The sequence below is a fragment of the Anabrus simplex genome, chromosome 10 (genome assembly GCF_040414725.1).
Source record: "Anabrus simplex isolate iqAnaSimp1 chromosome 10, ASM4041472v1, whole genome shotgun sequence".
Classification (NCBI taxonomy): domain Eukaryota; kingdom Metazoa; phylum Arthropoda; class Insecta; order Orthoptera; family Tettigoniidae; genus Anabrus; species Anabrus simplex.
Window position 1 is genome coordinate 19,537,685 of NC_090274.1, and position 22,664 is coordinate 19,560,348.

General features: G+C 38.6%; 1 protein-coding gene across 1 annotated transcript; it reads left to right on the top strand.

Moving 5' to 3' along the window:
• The first annotated feature begins 71 nt into the window (after nucleotides 1–71).
• Nucleotides 72–13,384, top strand: nero (deoxyhypusine hydroxylase nero). Its single transcript, XM_067155027.2, has 3 exons — nucleotides 72–449; nucleotides 5,034–5,357; nucleotides 12,798–13,384. Exons 1-3 carry the CDS (start codon nucleotides 170–172, stop codon nucleotides 13,100–13,102), a joined length of 909 nt encoding a protein of 302 aa, XP_067011128.1. The 5' UTR covers nucleotides 72–169; the 3' UTR covers nucleotides 13,103–13,384.
• Nucleotides 13,385–22,664: the final 9,280 nt, after the last annotated feature.

Genomic DNA, 22,664 nt, shown 5'->3' on the forward strand with positions numbered 1-22,664 from the left:
TTCAGTATCAATGTTGGCCTGTCTGATTACTTTACTCCCGGATATCAACATAAGACGGTAATTAAGCGGATCGCACGTGTCGAGTGTCTACAGCTACACAGGCGAGGAAATTGTTTTTTCGTATGTGAATTGTTTCATGTGTTAAATTGTGTGATATAATTTCATCGAGATGCCTGCTATTACAGAAGATAAAATTCGTGCCATTGGACGCGTTCTTAACGATACAAATAGACCTTTAAAAGAGAGATTTCGGGCGCTATTTACCTTAAAGAATATTGGAGGAAAGATTGCAATTGACAGCATTGAAGAATGTTTCAAGGATCCTTCGGCATTATTGAAACACGAACTTGCTTATTGCTTAGGACAGATGCAAGATTCAACGGCAATTCCTATTTTAACTGCAGTGTTAGAAGATACATCTCAAGAGCCTATGGTTAGACATGAGGCAGGTAACTAACTGTTGATTGAAGAGATTTTGGTTAAGTGTATTGTAGTCGAATGACAAAACCCAACTCTTTACACGCTGTCAGACCGATAGTTTACTTTTTTGTTTTTGTAACTGCACCATCATTTGCTAACTTGGGTAGTGTTTCTAGTCTAGCAGCCATCAAAAAAAAAAAAAAAAAAAAAAAAAAAAAAACTTTGCATTAATATTTTATATAGGTACCTACTTTTTAGTGTTGGTTGTGAGCTTTTGAGCTTAGCATTGCTGTGCGTGCTATACTTCACTGCTTCATTATTCCTGTGTGACTTTAAATGTCAACTTTTGTTCTTCCTTCAACATTATTAGCTATTATTCTTAAGATAAAAAACACAGAAGTGTTCAATTACAAATGTTTTAGCCCTCAGCACTGAGTTCATTCAGTGTTTTAGTGCATTTGTTGCAGTTCACAACATGATATTTCTCACAGTTCCTTCTGCAAAATCTGCAGACACTTGTCAGACACTATATGAAAGTTACCAACAGCGCAGAGCTTGTGATGGAAACCATGCACTGCTAGTTTGGTCCCTACATTTCTTAATTGCTGATTTGCTTCTGTCCATCTTAGTGATCTCCCTAGAAATTTTCATCAGCCGAGTAGCCGGGTGGGGAATATTACGTAAAAAATTAAGATAATATCTGTCTGTTAGGTCAACAGCCCAGAGGCTGGTTGGATTCTCAAATAGCACCACCAAAGGTTATGCGCTTATAAGGAAACCCCAAAAACCAATGGCTGCACCAAAATGAGGCGTACTAGGCAAGATGAGGAGTGAGGTAGTTTGCCATTGCTTTCCTCACTGGGTCAGAAAGTACTATTGCAGCACGACTGACCCTGTGAGCAGCACCTTTCATAACACTCAGATGTACTAGTCATACTCTGAATGTCATTACTCAGCACTACCCATACCCCAGCAGCTTCCATATTGTCACAGCCATGGATGTTGACTGGGACTTCGGTGGAAGCTACACTTTACTCTGGCCTGTGCCAAGAGATGGATGCAAAAGTACTGTATCCATCAAGAAATGACAGCAGGCAGATGAAGATAATAAAGTCTCAATTTATTCCCCTCTGGGCGTTAACAATAATATCAGATAGATAAACATTAAGTGCAAAATTGAACTATGTGGTTTTATTATCATGAACAAGACATAACAGAGAGTATTTTGAATTTCTAGTGTTCTACTGTTCATTCATAATCATGTAACTCCAGGGCTCATCACTCTTTTGCTGTGGAGTGCCGTACAGCTTTGTAACATCATGTGGAATTGAGTGCTCCTACGCGATTCCACGCTAATCCATACACTGCTCATGCATGACACTACAATATGATAGTCATGCTAAACATTTAAACTCTGATGTAATTGATGCAGTTTTGCTGACATAATGAAGATTATTTAATAAACAGTTTTACATTTTAATTTCGAGCACCCAACAACTCAAATATGTATTAATATATCTGTGTTATGTTAGCCAGGCCGTCTGTAAAAATGGCAGAGCGGTGTGCCTATTAAAAAAGGTCCTAGGGTGAATACTGCATCTTCTGTCTACCATGATGCCGTTGCGAAGAAGGATTCCTCTATCTCACTCCTCTTCCCCAAGTTCTCTGCTAACAGTTCTCTGTAGCCGGGAGTAGCAAAGCATATCGAAGATCTTCAATCAGGAAGGATTCCTTGGTTGATACATAAACATAGAGTCTTTAGATCTTTTTTCTTGAGATGCTCCCAAACTATGTGGATACCATAAGTCAAAACTGTGGTCTATTTTGTATTCAAAGATTTTCATTGCTAGCATACCTCAGTTGATAACATTTATAGATGTGAGATGTCGTTTGTGGCTCTTGTGGCCATTAAAGCATTTTCCTTTTCATGGATTCGGAAAGAGGTTCCTATCGGCTGAAGTGTTATCCCCCAGATATTTAACCCTAGAATGGTAGCGCTAATTATCGGTGGTGCTTTGTTGGGGCAACGACTCGTACACTTTTACTAGTTTTTATGAATTGTTATTTTTCATTGTTGATTTAAGAGGGTTTAAATAATTGTTAAAGTCTGTATTGTAATGGTAATATTAATGATATGTTCTATTTTTTTTTTCATTTAATACGACTAAATTATAATTACAAGTACATCTCAATTTAGTGAGATACACGAGTAGGAGCAGAGGAGTGATATAACATTTACATGCAAAATTTTATAATAAGCAATGAACATAGTACATGACACACTATTCAATTCTAATGTTGGTCATAATAAATCTTCATCTTCCTCTGTGTCCGGCTCCGTGGCAAAATGGTTAGCGTGTTGGCCTTTGGTCACAGGGGTCTTGGGTTTGATTCCCAGCAGGGTCGGGAACTTTAGCTATAATGAGTTAATTCAGCTGGCACGGGGTTCTCATCCTCATCAAGAATTGTAGGTTGCCTATGGGTATCAAATCAAAAGACCTGCACCTTGTGAGCCAAACTTGTCCTCTTATACTCCTGGCACTAAAAGCCATATGCCATTTCATTTTCATCTTCCTCTGTATCAAACTACTGTCCATCGGGTATAAAGTCCAGATCTAGGTCACTTCTTCTTCAAAATCGTCATCTTGTTCAACATAGTCATTTTCTCCTTTGTCATTGGAAGGTTCAATGAGAATATTCTGGATTTCTTCCATGAGATCTCCATCCATTTCAGACTGTTGACCATAAACGAAAAACCTAAAAAAATATAGGTACAGAGTCCCCGTGTATATTTCTACACAAGTACTAAGTGAAATGTTAAAATTTATGTAATTAAATGTAAACTATGTGTACAATGATCATTAGTAACAGTTCGTCTTGGAGACTAAAAAAGTAGTGAACATTTATATGTAGCACTTCGTATCAGCGACGACTATGATTTTAGAAACTGATCCTGAACAACACTTACCTCAACTTTCCGTCCACTCTCTCTGCTAGCAGGAAGGAGGCTAAACATTGAGCTGTGCACTGCGAGGCGTAAGTGGGAACAGAATGAAAGGGAGAATTTGGTGGAAGCTTAAGTGTATCACGTGTTCATCGCGGAAGCGAGCGGTACCATTCTAGGGTTTAAAAAGTTTGTGACGCTTAGGATATCCTATCTGAAAGATAGGGTATCTTGGGCTCATCTTCTTCCTCTTTTTTCAGAAGCTCATCTAAACAGTCTTCTTATTTATTTTTAGACTGTTTAAATCTGCTCAAATTAGCACTTTAGTGAAGCTCTTTTGGAAGTGTTCTATCATCCTCGTTGTAATAACCATGTCATCGGCACACATATACATTTTTGTTGAAGACTGGTTGCCTAATCTATCTGTTACATCTGCTGTTATGATGTTAAATAGTAGAGAGCTGATTGGATTGCTTTGTAATACACCGTTCGTTTGTAGGATGAGTCTCGACTGGGTTGTGATGCCGTGTATTACTATAAGATTGTATTGCAGTAATATTAATTTATTGAAATGTGCGCAGTTATGCATAACATATGGTGTTACCACACTATGTACACTTTACATTCCGATCACTTCAAACTGTTTACAAGACAAAAATCCACTAGGGATTTTACTCAGTTTTTACATATAGTAACATGGATTGTTCACACAGTTTATATATGCATTTGCTGTTTTGGTCATGAAAACACTTGTTTTTGCAGTTTTTATTATGGTGAAAATAATGAAAGTGCGAAATTTGAAACCGTCATGTGATGTGCCAGATGAAAGTGCTGGAAGAATTCACTGCTATCGCAAGAGATTCTTGAGGTCTAGGTGGTTTCGCTGCTCTAATCAGAGGGGCACGCCTTCAGACTATGATCTTGTCACTAGCCAATGGTCTTGCAACACTAAAGTTGGCAGCCTTGTGTAGCATATTCTTACATCGTGCAAACTGCACCATGTTGGATTCCACCCTCTCTTTTGTAGTTAGTAAAGTTTTACTGAGTGCAGACAACGGCATTGCCAAGCTCGCAGTCACATCGCAATGTCACAAAGGAAACTTGGCATGATTCTAATCTAGAATTGCACTTCCTCTGGAAATAAACATAAATAATCAATCTTGTATCGTGTCCTACTTCCTTAACATTGATTTTCAATGATTTCCACAACTCTTCATTGTTCCGAGTTTAGAACCATCTAAATACACCGCTCAATATTTCAAACATTTATACAGAAAAAAATCATTTATTTTATATATTGTATCCTTATCTATAGGCTTTTTTAATGCATATGCCAGGCTGAGTGGCTCAGGTACAGTCGTTAGAGCCCTGGCTTTGCTGGCTGTTTCAATTTTGGCTTAGTCCAGTAGTATTCGAAGGGGCTCAAACATGTCACCCTCATATTGGTAGATTTACCAGCATGTACAAGAACTCCTGTGGGACAAAATTCCTGCACCTCGGCATCTTCAAAAACCATAAAGTAGTTAATGGGACTTAAAACCAATAACATTTTTATTGTATATACTTACAAAATTTTGTTTTTGTTCCCTTTCAGTTTAACTTGTACTACTTAGTTTATATGCATTAGCATAATTCTATTACGGCAGTAACAGTAATTTATTTGTTGTAGCGGAAGCCTTGGGTGCAATTGGGTCTCCAGAAGTCATCCAGCTGTTAGAAAAGTACTGTCAAGATCCAGTTATTGAAGTGGCTGAAACATGTCAGCTGGCATTGGGAAGAATCAAATGGCTTGCTAGTTCTGGGGAAGAGGAGGAGAAACTTCCTCGCAACCCATACACTTCAGTAGACCCCACTCCTCCATCACCAGAAACAGACGTGTCCATTCTGAAGAAGACTCTTGTGGATGATACCAAATCTCTGTTTGAAAGATACAGAGCTATGTTTGCTCTGAGGAATCTCAACACAAAAGAGAGCACACTGGCTCTTGGAGAAGGTTTGTGCTTTTCATAATGTCACTCATCACAATCTGATCGATTAACATGCACATTTAAATGAAGCTCAACCCTCTATTCTCTCACTAATATAATAAGAATGTAGTGTTTGTCTGTACATTATGGCCCGGTTTCATCAACGTGGGTTAAATATACTCTAACCTTGGGTTTGTTAACTTAGAGTTAATATTTTATCTCATTCTTATGAGTCACACGTTTCACCAAGCTATTTCGGCAGAGAGTTAACCAAAACCGCATTAACCCTCGCCGGAAATGGCTGCCGCACCGATCAAGGAGGCAGTGACTAAAAATCAGAGATTATGAACACACTTCTTGCATGGTTCTTTTGTTTATTTCTTGCGCGGTATTGTTTTCTTCCTCAGTTCCGTGGTAGATATTATTCTTTCGTGATAGAACTGATTGCAGTGATAGAAAAATGGAAGAAGTTCAGAAAAGAAATAGAGGCACGATTTTTTCTGTAGAAAAAAACCATTAGGCTACTTATTGAATTAGCCACCAAGTACCAAAGAATTATGAAATGCAAGAAGAGTGATGGTGTAAAATTAAAATAAAAGGAGGACACATTGGAAAAAATAACAGGGGAATTTAATAGCGTTGCCCACGTTGCAGGCCATCTTGCAACTAGCCTATATAACTAATTTTGAGGTTAGAATCACTGATTACTTGACAATTGACAGAAAAATAACCCTTCTTGTCTCTGACCATCATATGAAATGACCGTGTGTATAAAACCGTAATGCAATCAATACCTTTAGTATAGGAGAGAAAGACATGTTTCGGTTTTTATTTATTTAACGTATGATGTGCACAGATAGATTATATAAATAAGTATACAATATATACACAATATATACAAGCAGAAGCCTATAGTTCCAAATCAAGTCCATTGATCCATTTTAAGGCCTCATCAGTTGCGTTGTTTATGTCCTCCAAAGGACCTTGAAATGCTCTCTGTGGACACTCGGCAATTATGTGGTGGATGGTCTGTGAGGTAGCTCCACAATCACACCCAGAAGACTTCTGCCAGCCCCATTTATAAAGAGTATAGCCGCATCTTCCTTGATTGACTCTTATCCTGTTTAGAGTCCTCCATTGACGTCTGGGTAGATGTAATCCAGGAGGTTGAACATGAGGTAGAGTCACAAGATGTTGATTAGGAACAGAAGACTGCTGCCATTGGTGTAACCAGGCGTTTGTGATGGAGAACCCAGATTCTTCCAGTGTAAGTGCAGTGCGCCAGGGTGGAGATCTAGGGCCGAATTCATAGACAGCACTTATATATAAGTGCCCCTTATAGGCCAGGTTTCATTTCATATTACCTACTTAAGTGTCCCACTTATTGCTATAAGTGGACCTCCCACACACACTTAAGTGTCTCACTTATGTTGCAGCAAGATGGAGGATAATGATTTTGCTGAATATGTTGCATTTCATTCACAGAATGCTTTCCGTGCACACAGCAGAGATGGAAAATCCTGTCGGAATGTAACTTGACCAACAATTTAATGAAGGTTTCGTTTTAGTAAAGTGAGAGTTATGAATATTCTTGTTCCTTTGATTGAGAGAGTGAACATAACCTCTAGAGGATTCACTATTTCACCATTAATGAAGATATTGTTTTGAGAGTTTATGCCACCTCTTAATTTCAAGGTTATTGTTATCATCACCATCACCATTACCATTACCGGTATTTCGCTTAATTAACTGGAAACATGTTACAAGTTGATAAGTTATCAAGACTGTTGGCCTACGGAATAGTAAAGAACTGTACTGAGTTATAAGAAAAACGAACGTGTTGCACTACCACCATTTATTGTAAGGTTGATCTGTGCTAATTACATCAGGTTAGTCAACGAATCGTTTGCCAGATTATATCAGAAGTTTCTGAAATTATGGCGTCACACATCAAAACATACTATTTGCATTTTATTGGGGAAATAATTAGGCCTATTACAACATAACGGCTACAGATATACTTGTCAAATCATCAAAAGCGTTGTAAGGCTAGATATTCTACATTTCGATGAATATTTGTATAGGTTCGAGTACCTGGATAACTATAAACATATTAAGAAGAAAATTAGACTCTGGGCATTTTCGTAGTTTGCATTGTCTGCAACAAGTTTTTCCCACGTCATTCATATTCTGATGAGAAACTGCCTCGGTCTGCTTGTTCTATATTATGCGCAAGTTCTTGCAGGTGTCGTCTCATCTCGCTGTTTTGTTATCCATTATGATAACCAAATACAATATAGACGATCTTTCAACCTCAAATATTACGCGCGTGGTCATGCGATGTCCTTCGATAAACAAAGCACAATAGATCATTCCACTATTCGGTAGCCAGAACTGAACGATCCAGGAAGCATGGGCATAACATACAGCATTGCCACATCTCCAGTGATACTTAGTGTATTAATAAGTGTGCTCTTTAAGTGCTGTCTATGAAATGTAAACTCATATAAGTGAATACTTATTATAAGTGATCCCTTATTACTTAAGGGTTCCACTTATATATAAGTGCTGACTATGAATTCGACCCCTAGACTTAAGTCGTGAAGGGGCAGGTTGAGTAATATCCTGGTGAACGGGGAGGTTGGAGTCCTGGCTGGTCTTCTTCCACAGTTTTAGAAGAGCTTCAGACCTTCTTAAGCAAGGCGGTGGAATATTACTGAGTGTAGGCAGCCAGTCCACGTTTGTAGAGTGAATACAACCAGTTATAATGCACATTGCTTGATTTAGTTGAGCATCAATCTTCGCAGTATGAGCACTGTTCAGTCAAGTTGAAGCGCAGTATTCGGCAACTGAATAGCAAAGAGCTAGAGCAGTAGGCTCAACACTTGGTTGTTTGCGCCCCAGGATGTGCCGGCTAATTTTTGAAGAATATTATTCCAACTTTTAATCTTGGCGGCTGTGTTGTTAATATGATGTTTATATGTTAAGGATCTGTCTAATGTGACACCTAAATATTTTGGGAAGGGACAGTGTTGTAAGGATTGATTTCTGAATGTTATTGTAGGCTTGTAGTTGGCAAATTTATTACTGAGATGAAACACAGATGCAACAGTCTTTTGGAGATTTGGATGGAGACACCACTTTTGGAAGTATGTATCTAGCTTTTTTTAGATCTGCTGTAAGAATTTGTTCAGCTTCTGGAAAACTTAGTGTTTGGCTAACCAGTAGTATATCATCTGCGTAAATAAATTTCCTGGACTTAGTTGTTGGTAAGTCAGCAGTACAGAGGTTGAAAAGTAAGGGTGCCAGAACAGATCCTTGTGGAAGTCCATCATTCAGTTTGTAGGTTTTGCTCACTGCATCATCCGAGAAGATCTGAAAGTTTCTGTTGCTAATCATATTGTCAAGCTTACCTGTTTCGGTCAGTTGTGTATTCTAACCTCTCGCGAATTTCATTGACGACTTTACTGACAACGGTTTTTGACAGTCAGTACCTCTTCAGAAATTGTTCCTAAGATAGATTTTGAAAGTTGTTCCTTCTTATCATAGGCCTATTTCTATTAGGAATACCATTTAACAAATATAAATAAAGCAAACTCTGCATCTAATGCATGATTTACAGTGGCCATTTTGCTTTTAACCTCAAGTTAACAGTTCAACTCAGGTGAAAGAAAGGGTTAACTTAACTCCAGCCTTAACCTAGAGTTAAAATTAACCCTCCTCGATGAAACAGAATGAAGAGTCAAACAGAGTTAAAACTGTATAACTCGGGGGTAAGGTTTAACCCACGTTGATGAAACTAGCCCTAATTTGTTTATTACAATTTTGAGAGACATCCAGAATTTCCCTGCTTTGGTTTTATAAGTAAAAGCTGAGAAATAACATTACTAACTTAATAGAAACCGTCTCTCAGCCAAAGAGAAGTGAACAATAAGTTGAACTTCCTTCGCAGCCCACTGTACCACACTTGTCCCTCCCTGGTGATTCTTGCTAACAATAACAGTTGGTTTGGATCTTTCTTGCCTTTTGCTAGCTGTGTAGAATGCAAAGCCATTCAAACTAAACTTGTTAACAGATCCAGTGGTGTACCGGGTGGTGCCCCAGTATTAGCATTTCTTCCTGATCTGTGGTATTATATGTCCACTCTCAACAATTTTCTATGGGTTGATGGTTTCTCTACACCCCAACTGCTTTCTCTCTGAAAATATTCATCTTCTGTCAACAAATAAACTGAAGCCAATATTTCCAACATTACTAAACAGATTTTGACACAGTTTCCAGTGATCAGTGGTTCATAAATAACCACAGAATTAATTTGATGTGTGCAATAATCTGCCATCCCCTCTTTCTCTTGTCCTAACAATTAACAGAAGGATTGTATATTGTTACCTCAGTATCACCAGACAAATTCACCCCATGTTATCAAAGAATACTACACCAAAATATAGCTAGCCAATATTAATACCCAATTAAGTACAAAGATGAATTGTACAACAAACACGCACCAAAGCGTAATGTGAGAGTAACACGCCCGCCCTGTAAGTGTCTGAGGACATGTTTGACTCGCCTGATACAGATCTTCCTACGGGCATCAACTGCGCCTGGATGTGAGATGATGATGATGATGATGATGATTGTTATGAGGTAGGGACAGAGTGAAACTCGGTTTCTGCATATAGCCTACTCGGCAGAAGCCTAGTGTACTCGCTGTACACAGAGGCTCGGCGGCAGGTGATGCTCTTTTATTTTTAGTTCACTGGATTGCCAATAGGAGCATCTTTACAATCTGACAGCGATCTGCGAACTGTTACCAACTGTTAAGGAAATGTCCACCAAAATGTATAGGTTACAACCACTAAATTAACTTTTTTCTTGCCGTGCGGGCAGTATGCGCCGCGGCGATAGTTAAGAGCCTCTTGAAGGGAGTGTGGCCTGGAAGGGGCCACTGTTCCCATCACAGAGCTTGGCCTGGATTTGCAAAGACAGGTTACAAAAACTATATTACATTTTTTTCTTGCCGTGTGAGGTTACAGCTACTATTGACAGAGTCTTTTGTTGTGTTGTTATTTTGCGCGGGTTGGTAACAGAAGCAGCGAGTTAGGAATTCTGGGAATTACGTCATGTCGGCCAATGGTTGTGCTCGTAGCTGGCCGGCTAAGGGTCAATGGCCCGTGAAATATTTCAATAGGTTATAAAAGTAAATATACCTTTTTGGGCAGGTCCCTGGCATTCTTAATGAACACATCTCTCTTCTGCAACGATTTTAGGGTAAAATTCATATATATTTCTTTGCAAAGTTTTGTGTTATAAACTGGAGTGTCTACACTAGGTTTGTACCAGCCTACTCCTGTCAAATAACACCAAGGTGTAACATCCCCATCAACAATGTTATATGCCCTCACTCCATGTGAGCACTGTGGAGAGATTTAGAATTAAATCCAGGTTTCTGGCATGCGGTCTTATGATTATAAATTGTATATGATGATGCTTTTTGTTTAAAGAGGCCTAACATCTAGGTCATCGGCCCCCAATTGTATATCACCACCTCTTCTACTCTGCTGGCCAACATTCTGATGTTGAAAATTTTTTCCACCAGTGGGATCAAGTGTTGTGTCCAGGTCCAGGATGAAAGGACAGGTTGGTTTGAAACGAAGAGTGGAGTCCAGCAAGGAAGTTGTCTTTCACCACTTCTCTTCATAATCATAATGAATGAAGTTTTAAAAGCGGTTAAGACAAAGGATCCAACAACTAATGCCCTGGTTTTTGCTGTGATGTAATGGTATGGGGTGAGACAGAAGCCGAAGTACAAACTAGACTAGATCTCTGGCATGAAGCTTTTACAACCTTAGGTCTCAAAATCAGCAAAACGAAGATAGTTGGCTTGGTGATGAGTAGAAACTCTCCAACGGTTCATCTAAGAATTGGAGATGAGGAGATGTATATTATAGACAACTTCCAGTATTTAGGTAGTGTTCTGTCATCAGATAATACCATACATCAAGAGATTAGTAACAGAATACAGAAAGCTTCCAAATTCTATCACACTGTACGTCAAATACTTTGGGATGAAACATTTCCGTTAGCTTCCAAGATCAGCTTGTACAAAATATATCTAGTACCTATATTGACATATAGCCTGGAAGCAGCAACACTTACTGGACCAACAAAGAGTTGTCTTCAGGCAACAGAAATGCAGTTTCTCAGTTCTTGTCTACAAAAAACAAAAATGGATAAAATAAGGAATGTGGATATCCGACAACAGCTTGGATTGGAAAGAAGCTTGCTGGAGACTCTAGAAGTGAAGAGATTGCAATGCTATGGTCACATGAAAAGAATGAACCCTCACAGGACTCCTTGAGCATACTTTGACCACAGTGTTCCTGGGAAGAGACCAAGAGGAAGACCTCGTGGTGTTTGGAAAAAACAGATAATGAAGGACCTTGAAATTAGATATGTGAACTGGTGTCGCATATGTGAGCAGCATCTGTGGATGGATAGAACAAACTGGAGGAGGCTCGTACACAACCGCACCCGGCTTGCTGGAGCGAAGAAATGATGATGATGATGATGATGATGAGTGGGACTCGAACCGGCTAACCACGGTGTCAGACCATATAGACTTGATGCCACCAGGTGGGCTATTTGAAGGCGACAGTATATAAAGATCAGGAGGTTCTTTGTTCTTTTGTGTTTGCATGTTTGTCCTTGTTTCGTATTCAATTGCTCCCTCATCTGATCCCGATGACCTGTCATTGTGTTTATCTTGTTATGTGTTCCTATTCAGGTCTCTATTTATGGCTTGATTTGTCACTTGTTTGTTCCTTTCCATTACTTCTGTATTGTTAAACTTTCCATTATTTTATAAATTTGGCAGTTCATAGCAAATATGTCTCAAAGAGCATATAACATGTCTCTGAAACTCTGAAAAGCGGTGGTAAAGGGAGCTCTGGTTAAGACGCTGCAGATCGCAATGTTCGTTAGATACCAAAATGGGTTTTAAAAAATGCATTGTAAATTTTAATCTTATAGCAGTTGTATAGTATTTAATTCCACATGTTGAATATGAATAATTATGTTCATAAGTACAGCAGATATTACGAGTAGAATTTTGTAATTAATATAAATTTATTAAGGATGAGCTGTGTGTTTAGTAGAAAAATTGTTAGTGTAAATTGTATGATATTGAATTTTAGGAAAATGTCTTCTTCTCTTGTTAATTTAAAATTTAGTGCTTGATAATAATGTATTTTTGTGTACCATTTGCCACTGAGGTAGACACCTCATTTGCAAATAAAATGATTTTGATTTGATTTGATTTGATTTGATTTGATTTGATTTGATTTGATTTGATTTGATTTGATTTGATTTGATTTGATTTGATTTGATTTGAAAATTTCTTAGTAATTAGAGCTTTTATGCTGGAAAGAAGACGGTATCCTTCTAGAGTATGTTACATCTCATTTCAGGTTTAAAATCTGGCAGTGCTCTCTTCCGTCATGAAGTGGCGTTCGTGCTTGGCCAAATGCAGAATGAAGCAAGTGTTCCATTCTTGAAGGAATCCTTAGAAGATTGTTCAGAAAACGAAATGGTTCGTCACGAGTGTGCTGAAGCCTTGGGAGCCATTGCCTCTTCAGAATGTTTTGAAATCTTGGAGAGGTACCTGAAAGATGATAAACGTGTTGTTAAGGAAAGTTGCGAAATTGCGCTCGACATGTGTGAATATGAGAACAGCCCCGAATTCCAATATGCTGATACATTATTGAAAGTATAATTTGATTTCTTTTAAATGTTTTGTCCTATTGGTATAAAATACTGTGATGAAGTTAAGTTTGAACTGTACATAATCACTATTCAGCCAGACATTATCATTTGATATTCATTTTGTTATATGTAAGACACTATTTGAGTCAAGATTAAAATATTGAAACAGAGAGAACAATTTTTTAAAATGCAAATTATGCAGTATTAACTTCCTTGAAGGCAGTCTGTTGTAATATTTTGGATTAAATTAAAGATGTATATTAGATATGAAACTGTCAACTACTTTCTCTTTTATTTTTCTAAATTAAGATACTATTCCAGCTGGCCACTACAAACATGGGCTTTGAAAGAAACATGATTGGTCTTTGTATTAGTTCTGAAATCTCTTACATTATGAATACTGGGATACCAGAAATGCAGGCCAGCATCACTGTCGGAACTACCAAGTTGAAACAAATGGTTTATTATTATTATTTATTGACTTATTTTATATGGCGTTGCTCAGGCCATGAAGCCTGCTGTTATGCCAAACAATCTTATAAATGCTACATTGTACAAACTACAGAGTCTTAAGTTTCCTAACTTAATTACATATAATTAATTATGAAATTAAATAATGGTTATAAACGAAAGGTAAATTTCTGACAGTTACTATATTTAAAAAATTACATACTGATTTCTTAAGTCTATGTACCATTTACAGCATCTCTTTTTAAATACATTTCTACTATGTATGTGTCTAATTACAGCTGGAGGGAATTCCAGGAGTGTATGGTTACAGGTATGAATGAGTTGCCATAACTTGTCATGTGGTAAATTGGGAAGCTCAGCAGGGAAGAGCTTTCTGACCTTGTAGGTATACTGTTTGGGGATGACAACTATTTAAGGTTCGTTCTCAGATAACTTGGTGTGTCTGTACGGAGGACGTTGTGGACAAGCGAGACCGAGTGAAGGTTTCTTCTTTCTGCCAAATATAACCACGACATATTTAATACAAAACGGATGCATGTATTATAAGCCCGCTGAAGTTTAGTGTTAGGTGTGGTGTTTAGGTTATTGTATATCAAGTCACCATAATCGAAGATAGGTAGAATTAAGCTTTGAACAAGTAACTTTCTCGTATTTAGTGGAAAGAGATCCCCTAAACTTTTAAGGGAGTGCCAAGAAAAGAATACTCTTTGGCAAATTTTCGTCGTGTGCTCCAGCCAGTTTAAGTACTTATCAAAAATGAGGCCAAGATTCTTTATAGTTTTGTTAATTTGTATTGGGGTTGCATGATATAGGATTGGAGGAATTTTAACGTTTTTCAGTTTGGTATTATTTTTGGATCCTATTATGATTGCTTGCGACTTGAATGGATTGATTTTTAGAGAATTATTTTTAGTCCAGTCTTTTTTATATTTTCCAGGTCATCATTTAGTTTGTTAATGTCCTGTTGGATGTCTTTCAGGTATGTATATATAGTTGAATGTCATCTGTATAGATTTTATATGTTCTAGTAGGTCATTGAAGTACAGTGAAAATATTAATGGTGCTAGAACACTGCCCTGAACTATGCCAACTTCAGTTTGTTGCCAGGGAAGTACTGTTGCTCTACGACGATGCTGGGGCTTGAATTTGGGCCCATTTTGGAAAATGGGTGCCCAGTATCATTAAGAAGATTAATGTTTCCATCGCCAGTGCTAATGGTTAATCAACCATATCAGCAGCTTGCCGAGCCTTCATGTCATTATTGTCCAGTTAGTTGGCGATGTCCTTTGTATGCCCCACTTCGTGAACACCAGATGGCCAGGCACTGGGTCCCACCAGGAACCAGGAAAAGCAGACCACCTGGCAGTAAACATTTATCCACAATCTCAAGCTCATTGGTGTAATCGGGAACGAGGCCGAATTACTCACAGAAGAGAGCCCTCATAGGGGAGCGGATACTGATTACACTACTGCCTCTCAACAGCAGTATTCGTAAGGACTCGGTTTACTCTCATGTAGTATTCATCTACATTTAGTGCAGTCGCCCAGGTGAAAGATTCCCTATCTGTTGTTTGCCTAGTCTTTTCTTAAATAATTGTAAAGCATTTGGAAAGTTATTGAACATATCCCTAATTCCTCTTCCTGTAAATTAATATTTGCCCTAATTTGTCCTCTTGAATCTTCCTTCCTACATTTAGAAACACCACTCAAACTTATTTGTCTATTAATGTCATTCCACGCCATCTCTCCACTGACAGTTCGGAACATACCACTTAACCAAGCAGCTCGCCTCCTTTCTCCCAATTCAAACAAGTACAGGTATTCCTATCCCTAATATAAAGTCATTTATGTAAGAAAGGAAGAACAATTGCCTAAGTAACCCTTCAGAACTAGAATGAATATTGTCTTGTCTGTAAGTAAGGTCTGGACTAAATTATCATACATTAAAACAACTGAAGACTGAATCAATATCTGGGAGGGGAAATGCTCTTTGCTTGTGCATCCATTATTTTGCCATCAGAAATAGATTAGTGAATAATACATTTACTCATCACTGGCTATCAATTAAGTAATACCTGTTTGCCAGCCATTAAGGATTTACGTGGGTAGTTCCCTTCCCTGTCCCTTCATTATTGTTATTTCGTCTCGGTGTTTTCCAAATTCGTACGTTCCTCATCACCAGATGTTTTCTTCCAGGCTTGTGTCAATGTCATATGTTACGTACACATGTTATGTGACCCTCTTAGACTGATTCTGATGGTTCGGTCAGCTTCCACTTCGAACGCTAGTGCTGTGCCACATTCGGGGAGCCATCTGGTGACGAATGAACGTACCATTTCCACTTCTATTATAACGTCTAAATTTCAAAAAGTCATTGTTTAAGAAGCCTTTCTCATGGACAGTCGAAATTTTCTTCTGATGACGCAGAGCACAGTTCTCTGTGGAATGTCAAGAATTTCACCTTATTTTCTTGACACGGCATAAGCCCAAAAGCCTATACAGTATCATCACATTTTGTCAACCTTTGATACTGCTCAGCTGAATTGATCAGCCTGCCATTTGAATGAACTTGTTCAGTTCCACACTCTTTGTATCATGGACCATTTTACTTGATCTTGTGTGGCTCCATGGCTAACTGGTTAGCATCCTAGGGATCCCTTGTTTCATTTTCGGCCAGGTTGGATATTTTAATCTTTATTAGTGCGGCCAGTATCCAGTATTCGGGAGGTAGTGGGTTCGAACCCTGAAGATGGTTTCCTGTGGTTTCCCATTTTCACACCAAGTAAATGCTAGGATCAAATCTAATGTTGAAGACGACACAAACACTTACACGTCAAGCCAGAGGAATTAACCAATAAAGGTTTTTTCTTTTACATGTTGCTTTACGTCGGACTGACACAGATAGGTCTTATGACGAAGATGGGACAGGAAAGAGCTAGAAGTGGGAAGGACGTGGCCAGGGCCTTAATTAACGTACAGCCCCATAGATGTTGATTTAGAAATCATGACATTCATTCAATTGGCCCATTGAATGCATAGTTAGTGCTATGCCAGTTTGTAGAATATGTATGCTTAAATCTCATGCGTCTGTTTGGTACATGCAATTTACCAAGGAATGGAGCAATTTAATAATGAAAAGTGTATTCGGGAATTCATGGTGTTATGACAGATGATGCAGATTTAAAGACTGTTTTAGGGTTGTATAATGAACGTTTTCATACGGGAATCCTGCTCTAAATGAATATAAACGAAGAAAATTATGTTGTACTGAATCTAATCTATGGATAGAGGTCTGATGAGAAGGGTTCCGTACAGGTGTACAGTATTTAAATATAGGGTGTACTATAGATACATACAGCAATCGTAGGTAGCTAAGTTTGAAAATTCTCTGGAATATTTCTCCTTTGTTTCCAGGCAATATTTCAGTCAGTGAAAACTCAGCAGGTCAGTTTGATGTATATTTGTTTGCAAATCAGGAGCATTTCATCATGTTCCAGAACCATGGAGATAAATGAAGTTCTTGTGCATGTAAGCATAGAGCAGAGCAAGGCCATGAAGGGCCTTGGAAGAGTGCAAGGTAAATGCTTTCACTTTTCTTAAACTTGACACTAAGTGGGGTGGATTGGTTAGCCATATGCCCCCAAACTGTGAACCTCAGGGCCATGTGCCATTCCAGAAGTGGAATTTTAAAATTTGTTCACTTGCTGACAGGGATTCAAACCCATGTCCTTCCAGGTGAACCGAGCGAGTCTTTACCACCTTTGCTAGGCAGCCCATGTGTTTAAGATATGCTGTATTTAAATAATAAAGGAAATCACGTTATCATTAGAATGGGATAATAAATACTGATCACTTCTGTTTCATAAGTGTAATGATGCCTGATTATTTATTTTAATAATAAGACCAAACGTAAACCACATCCTCTGTGTTATCATTAGAATTATTATTATTATCATCACATGCCTCCCCTGTGGATCAGTGGTAGATTGTCGGCCTCCTGATCGAAGATCTTTGTTTCATGGATTCCATGAAAAGTGCAACGTAGGTACGTTTTTGTAAACTATCAAAAAATAATGGTATGTTTAACTGTATGTACAGTATATATTATAAATGGCCATATCTAGTGATGAATATATTTTTAAAATCATTATTATTGAAGTGCAGATGCAGTTTTTGAGGTTTCAAAATGGAAAAAAAAAGTAGAATTTTTAACAATATTTTTACTAGATTTTGTTTTAAGTTTCTCTTTAATTATAAAAATGATTTCAATGTGCATTTAATAATCATCATCATTTTACAGTTCCAGATTCCCAGGTATTGTTGGCGAGCTTCTTCCATTTTGTCTTATTGAGATATGTTCTGTTGTTAATGACGTCCTTCATTGTCCTTCCCCAATCTGCAATGTCCATCTTTACGATGTCCATCCAATGGGTTCTTGGTCTTCCAACCATCCGTTTCCCTGCCACATGTCGCTCCAGGTTAACATATGCTGTCCTTGTTGGCTCTGTCCTCATTACGTGCCCAAACCACTTCTGGACGTGCTGATCCGATCTAACAATGATGTAACAATCCCATTTAATACATTTAATAATAACTGTCAAAATACAGGGTGGCGCACGAAATGTCATACATCGGAAATGTTTTATAAAATGTGTAAACCTGGGCTCACAACCATGTCCTTTCGTGAACAGAAACCTTATTTCATGTGTGATCCAACAGGCAGCACCCTATGTCGCGCATGTGTACCGGCTGCCAGTTATACAGCATGGCGGACAAAGGGAGATTGACACGTGAACAGAAGGTGAAGATAGTGTTATTTTATGCAGAAACAAAGAACATAGCTCGGACCCAGGAAAGGTTTCGTGTTCATTTCCGTACTCGGTGGGCTCCTTGCTGGCAGACGGTATACAGACTGGCCAGGCAATTTGAAACAGAAGGCAACATACTGGATAGAAAACGGCCCCGCCTCAAGCCGGTCCGCTCACCAGAAAATGTTGCTGCTGTGAGAGCGGCTGTGGCTCGGAGCCCCTCCAAATCCACCAGGACTACATGTGTTCAACTGGGCATCTCTCGTCGGTCAATTCAGAGAATACTGCAGTCTGACCTTGGCGTGTTTCCATACAAAATAACAACAGGTCATAAACTAACAGTGCTTGACAAGCAACATAGAGTACTGTTTGCTGCGTGGGCTATTGCAGAAGGTGATCCCGTATTGCACAACACATGGTTCAGTGATTAGGCATACGTCCATCTCAATGGTGCAGTGAACAAACAGAATGTCCGGTTTTGGGCAAAAGAACGGCCTGCTATTGTGCACAAGGTTGAAAGTCGTGGTGTGGAAGAGTGTGTGTGGGCTGCAATTTCCAGTTGTGGAATTATTGGGCCAATCTTTTTCAATGACACAGTCAATAGTGTGCGTTACTTGGACATGTTGACAGTTTCCTTCCAGAACTCTTTGCATCACGACTACCAATAGAGACACAATGGTTCATGCAAGATGGAGCTCGTCCGCACACAGCAAATGTTGTTCTGGACTTCCTGAATGAACATTTCGGGCCCCGTGTGATGTCCCATCAATATCCCAAGCGTTTTCAGAGCGGCTCAATCTGGCCACCGCATAGCCCCAATCTCAATCCCTGCGACTTCTACCTGTGGGGATATTTGAAGGAGACAATCTACTGCCATAAACCAGAAAATGTACAGCAATTGTAAGTGGCCATTGTGACTTTCTTCTGAGGGTTGAGTGAGGACTTGCGCCGTAGTGATCACGAACATGCGGGTTCATCTCAAAGCTGTTGTACGCCCAAAAGGTGGACATATATTGAACATGTCCTGCACACGGACTAACCATGCAATGTCAGTGAATGTTGTAATGCCATTTTGTATTCAATATGTTGTATATTACATTTTCTATAAACAATTTCCAGTGTATGACATTTCATGCGCCACCCTGTACAAGTAGTTTCAGAATAACTTTTAAGAAGTCGTTACATTTTTTATGAGCTCTAATGCTTAATTTACTCATTTAAACAAACAATTTTACTTTAATTTGTCCTTATATACTATTATCTCCTTTAATCTGATAAGCATTTTGCCATTTTTTCTCAATTATGTTTTCTGTCAACTGCGTAACACCGGTACCATTTCTGTAATACCCGTTACATTAAAAATAGTAAAATAATAAGAGAAACTATCTTTTGCAATTGATGACATTTTGATGAATTGCTATTTCATTCTCAAAATCAGTCTTTTTAAATATTCAACTGTAACACCCGTTACACCGGTTTCTAACCGGGCAGAGGTAGTCAGATTTCCAAAAGGCATTAAGATGAAATAAAATGGCGTATGGCTTTTAGTGCCGGGAGATCCCAGCACGGGTTCGGCTCGCCGGGTGCACGTCTTTTGATTTCACGCCCGTAGGCGACCTGCACGTCGTGATGAGGATGAAATGATGATGAAGACAACACATACACCCAGCCCTCATGCCAGGGAAATTAACCAATGATGGTTAAAATTCCCGACCCTACCGGGAATCGAACCCGGGACCATGGAGCTGGACAGGTGAAATTTACATGCAGACACTGCAGATGATTTGAAATAAAAATGCCTGTACATGGTAGCTGAGGGCATATGATTATTATTAATGAAATAATAAAAAGCAGATTATATTCTCTAGTGTGTTAATGCCATTATTAATACGGTGTCAGCCTCCAGTCAGTCCTGTCTTAGACCGAGAGGATTGACCTTCAAGATGAGTATGAAAGGTACTAGTGGGTGTTTTTGACAACGGTGGTATATGTGGAGTTCGTCTTTGTTTACTCTCGTTCTCGCTGCCTATTATTGAGTTACCTGTCCTAGTTTCCTGTTTATGATGGATATTTGTACAACTTGGCATATTGTTCCTATCATAAAGGAAAAGAAATGTCTATATTTATCTCCGTTCTGGAGATGTGGTTGGGTAAACATGGACTAATGCACTTTAAATTACTACCTGTATAAAAGAGGTTGACTCACTTCACTGTTAAAATATCTTGCAGAGAGACAGTTCACGTGCAGTCTGGCATTCTTGCTTGAGTTGATATTCTGTTCGCAAAGAGTGAGTATATAATATTCAAGAAAAGAACTGGAAGAGAAATAGACTAAACAGAATGACTGGTCAGCACTGGAAGAGGGAGAAATAGAAAGAAAACGCAAAAGTACAAGAACAATCTGCACATCTTCATACACTGCCATCAGAAATGAATGGGGACTGAGAAGAAACAGATGTAGAAGAACTGGAATTGATGAGTAGAGTGGAGATTGCTTTTGTCTTTTTGTGTTTTCTTGTATTTCTCACACTGACCTGTCATTGTGTTTATTATGTGTTCCTTTTCCTCGTCCAGTCTTTCTATATATGACTTGATTTTCATTTGTTTGTTTCCATTACTTATATTGACCAGTTGGGTTCCTTTTCTTCTTATGTGTTCCTAACCTTTTACTATCGGTATTCATCATGTCTGATTACTTTCATTTTTCCATATTGATGGTTTATGACTCACAATTGCAGAGTTTTCTGACGTTCCCACCTGATCAATACTATATACTGTATGTTGTAAAATTGATTTATTTATCATCATCATCATCCTTCCGTCCGGCTCCACGGCTAAATGGTTAGCGTGCTGGCCTTTGGTCACAGGGGTCCCGGGTTTGTTTCCCGGCAGGGTTGGGAGTTTTAACCATAATTGGTTAATTTCGCTGGCACGGGGGGCTGGGTGTATGTGTTGTCTTCATCATCATTTCATCCTCATCATGATGTGCAGGTCGCCTACGGGTGTCAAATCCAAAGACCTGCATCTGGTGAGCCAAACTTGACCTCGGACACTCCTGGCACTAAAAGCCATACGCCATTTCATTTATCATCCTTCCAAGTATTGGGCCATGTGGCCCGTTACGGTCTTGCATTTTCTTTCCATCGCTTCATTGGACATCCTATAGATCTGTGTCCTCTTGGTTGGTTGCATAGGATCTCCTTTGGTAGTCTTCCAGATTCCATCCTTTGAACATGACGTTTCCAGTTTTCTTGGTAATCATAGATGAAATTGATTACTTTTTTCACATTCAGCCCCTTAAGCATATCTTCATTTCTTTTATGATCTCATTTTGTATAGCCTGCTGTTCTGCGCATGAACATCATTTCACATGCTGTAATTCTGGAAATGTCTCGAGTTCTTTGATTTATTTACATCTAAATTGCAAGACTAGTTTCAATCAATGAATCGTCCTCACTTTCTTAAACTAACAATTAAAACAGTACATTCACAATCATTAGAAACCACTTTCTTTGAGTTTGTCATACATTACACTCTTAAAATCTAATAAAACATCTGTTTCATTTCACTAGCTTATCTCTATCTATTGCATGAGAAACTATAAATCCGTCAGACTTTTTATAAATTTCACTATCTTAAAATCTAGTAGCCAGTTGATTTGTCTTGTCCTCAATGTACTTGGTGCACAATGCATGTCCCACACCATGCAGTTGTCCTTTCCAATATAACGCGGCACAGGTGCACGTTGCTCCTCTTCCAGCTCTTCTCTCAATACCTCGGAATCAGTATCATGATCACTGTTTTCTACATGATCCCTCTCACTCTCACTGTAATAAGCAATACCAAATTCTGCAAAAACACTTCCACCAACTGTATTTCTTCCTTGCATTACTTCCTGTTCCACTTCATCCATCCATTGAAGGATTTGAATAACTACAAAATCTTCAGAACATTAGGTTCAATATATCAATGTCGTGCTGCAGTCGCCGCGCCAAGTACATAGTTGTTGAGGGTTGTATTGAACTGAGAGGCTATGCCCGCTTAGCAACATCAGGGCAAATAATCACAGTTCCAACCATTTGATATACAACATAAGAACTAAGTTCCCACATTTCAATAAACTTCAGAAGACGGCGCAGTTTAGCAATTTAATGAACACGTGAAATGAACATTTTAACATTATAGGACTTGATTCAGCTCTAATTTTTCAATTTTAAGATTGTATTTACGAGTGTATAGAATAATAGCCACCACACAATATTGAAGACAACTCATCACTCAGGGATGAGATTT